The sequence below is a fragment of the Canis lupus genome, chromosome 10 (assembly GCF_003254725.2).
Source record: "Canis lupus dingo isolate Sandy chromosome 10, ASM325472v2, whole genome shotgun sequence".
In the NCBI taxonomy this organism is placed as follows: Eukaryota; Metazoa; Chordata; class Mammalia; order Carnivora; family Canidae; genus Canis; species Canis lupus.
The window spans coordinates 70,282,162-70,289,123 of record NC_064252.1 but is presented as its reverse complement, the minus strand read 5'-3'; the positions used below and the strand labels follow the sequence as shown (position 1 = coordinate 70,289,123).

The 6,962-nt window shown below is 72.1% G+C and overlaps 1 protein-coding gene across 1 annotated transcript; it reads left to right on the top strand.

The window, feature by feature from the left end:
- Nucleotides 1–5,635: 5,635 nt before the first annotated feature.
- LOC125755885 (USP6 N-terminal-like protein) lies at nt 5,636–6,728 on the top strand. The gene is made up of 3 exons (XM_049115083.1): nt 5,636–5,687; nt 5,962–6,116; nt 6,409–6,728. The coding sequence occupies exons 1-3, from the start codon at nt 5,657–5,659 to the stop codon at nt 6,673–6,675; spliced, it is 453 nt and encodes a 150-aa protein (XP_048971040.1). The 5' UTR covers nt 5,636–5,656; the 3' UTR covers nt 6,676–6,728.
- The last annotated feature ends 234 nt before the right edge of the window (nt 6,729–6,962 follow it).

Below are 6,962 nucleotides of genomic sequence, written 5' to 3'. Positions count from 1 at the left end.
CCCCAGGCCCCTGGGTGCAGACGGGGGGTGGGGGGGTGGCTGTGGGGCCAGCGCCTCAGGGCTCTGCGTCTCTTGCCTTCCAGGGACAAGGAGCTGCCCGGCCCCAGCCTCCGCGAGGCCAAGGTGAGAGCCCGTCCTGGGTCCCGGGCAGGACGTGGGGGGCACTGGGGCCAGCTGTCTGCACCCCATCCCCCAGGACATCCCTGGGCGTCTACCCAGTCCCCCGTCCCAGCACTGCACGGGCTGCCAGGAACGCACCCCAGACCCGGAGCCGCGGTCCACGGGGGGCCCTGTGCCTTCCTGGCTCCTCCGGTCTCGCGGGGGACTGAACGTGGCCCGAGCGCCCACCTCCTGGGCTGGAGTCTCACCTGCGACCCCCGCTTGTCCTCTTCCAGAAACTCCACCAGGAGACCCAGCGCGCGGACAAATGGATAAAAATGCTGAAGCAATGGGACCGCTACCTCCCCAGCGAGAAGGTGGGGCGCTGGGTGCCCCCGAGGGCTCTCTGTCCTGACGGGGCTGGGGGGCCGCCCTCAGTGTCCTCCTGCCCCGTCCTCGGGGGAGCCCCCTGCCTGGGGAGAGTCTGCTGGGAGCCTGAGCTTCCCCAGGCCCCGGGACGGCGGTGGGGGAGTGTCAGGTCGGGTCCACAGTCCCTGCTCCTCCTGGGGGACAGGGCCCAGCTCCAGGGAGACCCAGCCTCTCCGCAGACACGGTGGAGCCGAAGCCGGAATCTTCTAGATGCCTCGCGCTCCCTGAGCTCCAAGGGGCCGCCCTGGGCCTCTCTCACCAGCACTGCCTTCCTCCCCGCAGCTGCGGTGCCGGGTCTACAAGGGGGTCCCGCCCCAGGTGCGGGGACAGGTGTGTCTGCGATTGCTGAACGTCAACCAGGTTAAGGCCAGGAATGCCAGGAAATACCAGGTGGGGCCCGTTCACTCCCCGTGGACCCTCAGTCCCCTCCCAACCAGGGCTGACCCCTTGTCCCCTCCCCACTCAGGGCTGACCCCCCATGTTCCCTCCCCTCCCTGTCCAGGGCTGAGCCACCATGTCCCCTCCCCACCCGGGTTGATCCTCCATGTCCCCTCCCTGTCCAGGGCTGACCCTCAGTCCCCTCCCCACCAGGGCTGACCCCCCATGTCCCCTTCCCCCCAGGCTGATCCTCCATGTCCCCTCCCTGTCCAGGGCTGACCCTCAGTCCCCTCCCCACCTGGGCTGACCCTCAGTCCCCTCCCCGCCCACAACAGCTGGGCACAGGCTCTCACGCAGGCCCCGCAGGCACGGTGGGCACTCCCGTCGTCCCCGGCCTCCCAGGGGAAGGGTGGAGGTTCCTGCAGGACACACTCCCATGGTGGCCCCAGGGCTCTCTGCCCAGGACGGCAGCTGCTGACAGGTCGGGGTCTGTGTCCCTGACGCCGGCTCCTTCTCCCGGGGTCTCCCCGCAGGAAATGAAGGAGGCGGCCCTGGTCTCCTCCCGGGACATCATGCAGATCGACCTGGACGTCAACTGCACGTTCCACAGTCACACCATGTTCTGGGACCGCTACGGGGTCGGGTGAGGCTGCTGGGCCAGCAGGGTTTGGGGGCCCGGGAGAGGCCCGGGGGCTTCTGTGCAGGGGACACGGGGTCTCTGAGGCCGGGGGGAGCGACGGCAGCAAACAACACACTGCCACATGGTAGGGTGCTGGGGATGACCCCCGTGCCCCCACCCCCAGGGTCTCGGGGATGGGGAGGCCCCAGGACGGGGCCTCCAGGGGTCACCGTCTGAGCTGAACCCCAAGGGGGTGAGGGGCGGCCCCGTGAAGAGCAGGGGGCCAGGGTGGGGGCGTGGGGGGCAGTAAGGGGATCTGGGGGCCAGGCGTCCTGGCCGCGGCTGGACCAGGACACGAGGGTCGGACAGGTCAGGGTGACACCCACCCTCGGTGCTTTATGTACTTCTGAATTCTGGGCATTTTATCTTAGACAATTTGCAATTGGTGAGCACACGTAGCATGACGACCCCCAGATGCCGCCCCGGTCCAGGCAGGCCCTGCGCTGAGCACACGGGGCCCCAGGGGCAGGGGCAGGGGTCACAGCAAACCCCAGGCTGGGGTCGCCTTTATCTGTAGACGTCTCCATGTGCACCTTAGAGAAGGGAGTGCCCTGTGTCCGCAGCCCCCCACCCCCTCCCCTCAACCAACGCCCCCACGCCATCCCCCTACATCACCCCCCACGCCATCCCCCACACCCCCAGACCCCCCACCCCTACACTATCGGTCCCGCCCCCCCACACAAGGACGCGGTGCAGCTGCCCCCTGTGGGACATGCTCAGCCTCCCCGGCCACCTTGGGGTTCTCTGGACGGCCTGCTCCCTTCAGAAGCCCGGGTGTCCCGTAGAGTCCCCAGGGGCCGCGGGGAGGGGGGAAGGCAGGGAGCCCCTGACAGGGAGTGCAGGTGGGTGGAGCAGAGGATGCAGCTACCTCTGTGTGCAGCGGGCGGGGTGTGTGGGAGCCCGGGACCCCAGGGGTGACCTGCAGGGGCGCCAGGGGCGGGGCCCCTGGGTTCGCAGCCTGTATCGGGGTCACACCTGCACGACGTTCCCTGCTCTCCTCATGGCAGCTCAGACCTGGAGCCCCGAGATGCTCTGGGATGGGCGGGCCTGGGGTCCCCCCCACAGAGTCCAGCCCAGGGACACCTGGGAAGGCCTGGCGGTGCGCTCAGGGCCATGGACGCCCCGGCTGCATGGGCTCAGGGCGGGGGCCACGTGGGGCTGGTGGTGTTCCCGGGACACGGGGCCAGGCCAGGGCAGGGGAGGAGAGGCGTCAGGGGCTGTGGGGACCGGGGCAGGGGGAGCGCTGGCTCCCAGGGGGCATGCAGGGGGCGCCGCTCCAGGGCTGGAGGGGGCGCTGGTGGCGCTGGGGGAGCCCGGAGCTGCACACTCCACGGCGGGAGCCGCTCGGAGGCGTCGGACACCCCAGAGTGCACATAACCCCCGGCACGCTGCACGTGTGAGGTCGCCGCCTGTCCCCGTGCGCAGACCTGACCCCAGAGATCGGCCCCCCGCGGAGGGGACCTCCGCGGCCTCGCTGGGCAGGGGCTGACTGAGCAGAGCCCCCCGCTGTCCCCCCTCCTAGGCAGTGAGCCCTGTTCCACGTGCTGGCGGCCTACTCGGTGTACGACACCGTGAGTGTCCCTGCCCCCGCCTCCTGCCCCGCAGGCGGCCTTGTCCTGAGTGCTGGTGACCAGCGGGACTCACAGTTAGGACCCCAGCTCCATGGCCCCGAGATGCCGAGGAGGGTCTCTTTCCTCCAGGACAGGCAGGGGGTGGGGGGCAGACCTCCCAGGGGAGGCAGGGCCTGTGTGCCCGAGGGCCAGGGCTGCCCGGGACCCCCGCGTGCACCGCGGCTGTCCTAGAGCTCGGGTCTGGACCCTGACAGACGGCTCTACTGACGAGAACCCCGGGCGGGGAAGGCTCCCACTCCCCTGAAGGGCACGAGGCCGAGGCGCCCAGGAGGCCGCCCCCTTCCTCGGCGCACCCCAGAAGGGTCCCCGAGGACCCCAGCTCACACGCTCCCCGGCCCCGCGGGGTGTCCTGGCCCAGCTCCCCTCGTGGGACATGCCAGGGGCCACAGTCAGGCCCCCGACCTGCCCTCCGGGGGGTCTCCAGACCTGGCGGGTCCCCTGCAGCCTGGCACAGCTCACGGAGGCCCCTCCTGCTGGTCTGAGGACGGGGGCCCTGGCACGGCGGCCGCAGGGCTCAGTAGCGGGGCCTGGGGTGCTGGCGCCCGAGCTGGTCCGGGTGGCCCTCACCTGCCCCCCCCGCCCTCTGGGAGCCCCCTCCGGGAGCCCGGGCTGTGAGGGAGCCAGGGGAGCCTGACACCCACGGGGAGGGCTCAGAGGGGGCCTCGGGGCGCACACCCTCCGTGGGGCTCTGGCTCTTGCAGGAGGTGGGCTACTGCCAGGGCATGAGCGAGATCGCGGCCATCGTCCTCATGTTCCTGCCCGAGGAGGACGCCTTCTGGGCGCTGGCCCAGCTGATGGTGGACGACAGGCACGGTAGGGGCCCGCTGGGCTGCTGGGCGGGAGGGGAGCTCAGGAGGGCCTCCCTGCAGGCTGCTGCACCGGGGGTCGGCGGGGACCCCCAGCCCGCCCCCCCACGGGCAAGGCCCCCGCCTCCCCAGTGGCCTCGGGGTCCCGGAGCCACGGCCATCCGCCCCACCGTCTGCAGGCCGGGCTCGCACTCCCTCTGCTCCCCCAGCCTCCCGCCCGGCTGCCTGCTTGCCCCCCAGGCCCCCCTGCCAGCCCACGGCCACACGGGGCCCAGGGGGCAGCGTCTCCCCCTCCCGGGGGCCCCCAGCCTCACTCCCAAGCCCCACAGAGGGCCATGCACGCCCATCACCCTCCCCGTGGCCTGTACCCGCTGCCCCTCGGGGCTGGGGACCCGTCTGTCCCCGCGGCGGCCCCTGCAGGAGAGAGGGTGCTGGGTCAGCCGGGCCTGGTCCTCAGCCCCCAGCCCACGCCCCACGGGGTGTCTGTGAGGACGAGGGTCCCCGGGCCCCACACCCCCGGCCTGGGAGGCAGCCCTGCCCTCTGGGAAGAGCGGGTCCAGTCAGGGCTCCGAGGGCGGTGGGCACACGGGGGTCAGGGCGTGGGGGGAGGCCCCTGCCCCGACACCCCCCACCCCGCCTGGTGCAGGAGGAGGCCCTGACCGTGGGGGCCTGGGGCCTTCTCAGGCTTCTTCGTCCCGGGCTTCCAGAAGCTCCTCAGGTTCCAGGCTCATCACGAGCGCGTCCTCCAAAGAGCTCTCCCCGACCTGAGGAAGCACATGGCGAGTGGGAGCTCCTGAGGCTCCATCCCCCGGCCCGGGGTAGGGGGTCGGGGGCACGGCCCTCCGAGCTGCCCAGAGTTGGGGTCACGTTCCTCCCTCTGGGGCCCGGGGGTGCCCTCGGGGCTGGGCTGGGCCGTGGGGAGCGCGTCCACCTGGCTCCAGGGGCCGCGGCGTGGGGCCTGAGCACCTCCTGCCCTCCCACCAGGACGAGGAGCAGATGTCCACCGGCATCTATACCCCAAAGTGGTTCCTGCAGTGCTTCCTTGGCCGGGTGAGGCCCCCCCGGGACCCCTGCTCCTGGACCTGCCCCCTGCCCCCGGGGAGGGCCCAGCTCAGCCCCACCCTCCAGACGAGCCAGGCCTGACCCCGGGGCCCTGAGGCTGAGGCTTGCAGCCCAGCCCGTCCTGGAGAAGCCCAGACGGTCCCTGGACGAGGTTCCGGGGGGCGGGCCATCTCTGCCTCAGCTCCCCCAGGGGAGGCCGGGTCAGCCCGGGGTGTGGACAGGCCCTCGGCCCATCGGGCAGCCAGCCTGGGGTCCTCTCGAGGCGTGGTGTCGTAAAGTGCTGGCAGAGTCTGTGCCCCCAGGGGTGAGGGAGGTGCTGGCCGGGGTCGGAGCCCGGAGCGGCCGGGAGCCCTGATCTCCCTGGGAGGAGGGCACGCACGGGGGGGTGCTGTGGGGCCTCGTCAGAGGCAGCCGGGGGGGGCAGATGGCAGGCCTAGCCTAGCCCCAGCCGAGCCCCCCAGGGGCCCTGCTCAGGCCGCTCCTCCCACCTCGCTGTCCCCTAGACCCCCTTCTCGCTCACCCTGAAGCTGTGGGATGTTTACATGCTGGATGGGGAGCGGGTGCTCACGGCCATGGCCTACACCATCCTCAAGGTGCACAGGAGTGAGTGAGCCCCTGGGAGCCCAGGTGTGCCGGGGGGGGGGGGGGGGCAGGGGCGGTGACCCTGTGCTCTGAGCAGCACCCAGACCTGGGGCGGGGGGACGGTGGGGCAGGCGGGTGCAGCGGGGCTCCCTGAGAGGAGCAGCGGGCAGGGGCCACCCCGGCCAGCGCACTGCCCACGGCGCTCCTGGGCACAGCGGGACCCCAGCCGCTGGCCCGGGGGCACCGGGGGCCCCAGGGCAGGGCCCTCTGGGTCTGACTCTCGCCCACCGCCCAGAGCACCTCCTGAAGCTGCCCCTGGAAGGGCTCCGGGAGTTCCTCCAGGACTCTCTGGCCCAGCCCTGGGCCCTGGAGGACGAGGCGGTGCTCAGACACCTTCGGGCCTCCATGACCCAGCTCCGGAGGATGCGGTGCGACCTGCCCCCACCCCAGGTGGGCTCAGGGCCCCGGCCCCTCCCGACTCGGCCTGCTGGGGCCGCCCACAGGGGACAGAGCCCCCGGGGCCCCCGTCCTCATCTCTGGGGCTCTCCTCTTCTTCTCCAGCTCGGGGACCCCAGGCCAGGGCTGGGCGTGCGGGCACCCACTGCAGGGCCCGGGCACCAGTGTGGGGGGCTGAGCACAGGGTCAGGCCGGGGGGCCACGCGGGAGCCGTGAGGACCCCCGGGGCCCCCAGCAGGGGACACACAGCCTGCTGGAGACGCTGACCCCGTCGGCCTCTTTCCAGCGGGACCTGAGGAGTTCCCCACGAGGCCCCTGGGCCTGGAGCGAGTGTCCCCGGCGCCCGGGCCTCTCCTCCCTTCTCTGGCCTCTGAGACACCGCCCAGGGTGGAGGAGCCGGCCTCCCCGGGCCCAGCCACCCAGCCTGAGCTGCCCGGACCCCCTCCCGGCCAGGCCATCGTCCAACTTCCCCCCCAGCGATGGAACTCCCTCCCCATCCTCCCAGTGCAACAAGACGGTGCAGGCAAGAGGCCCCCAGACATGGTGGGCTTGAAGACAAAAAACGGGATCCCCTTCCCTTCGGCACCTGCCTGGGCCACCCCAGAGGCCCCGCGATGGACCAGGCCCTGGAGCACACCCAGGACTCCCATCACGGGGTCCCCCCAGCCCCCGAGGGACGACGCTGTCGGGCCCAGGACACCCTTCCTGCCCCGCAGCCACTGCAGCTCGTGCCCCTCGCTGGGCAGTGACGGGCACAGCCAGGGCAGAGCCAGGGCGGTGCTGAGCCCGCTGCCCCGAGGCCCCGCACAGGCCCGGGACCCTCTGCCCTCCGCATCCACG

Excerpts from the sequence above, each read along its gene's own strand:
- LOC125755885 (XM_049115083.1), top strand. The coding sequence starts at position 5,657 with ATGGCCTACACCATCCTCAAGGTGCACAGGA. Across the intron at positions 5,688-5,961 it reads CATCCTCAAGGTGCACAGGA|AGCACCTCCTGAAGCTGCCC; the intron begins GTGAGTGAGCCC and ends CCCACCGCCCAG. Across the intron at positions 6,117-6,408 it reads GCGACCTGCCCCCACCCCAG|CGGGACCTGAGGAGTTCCCC; the intron begins GTGGGCTCAGGG and ends GCCTCTTTCCAG.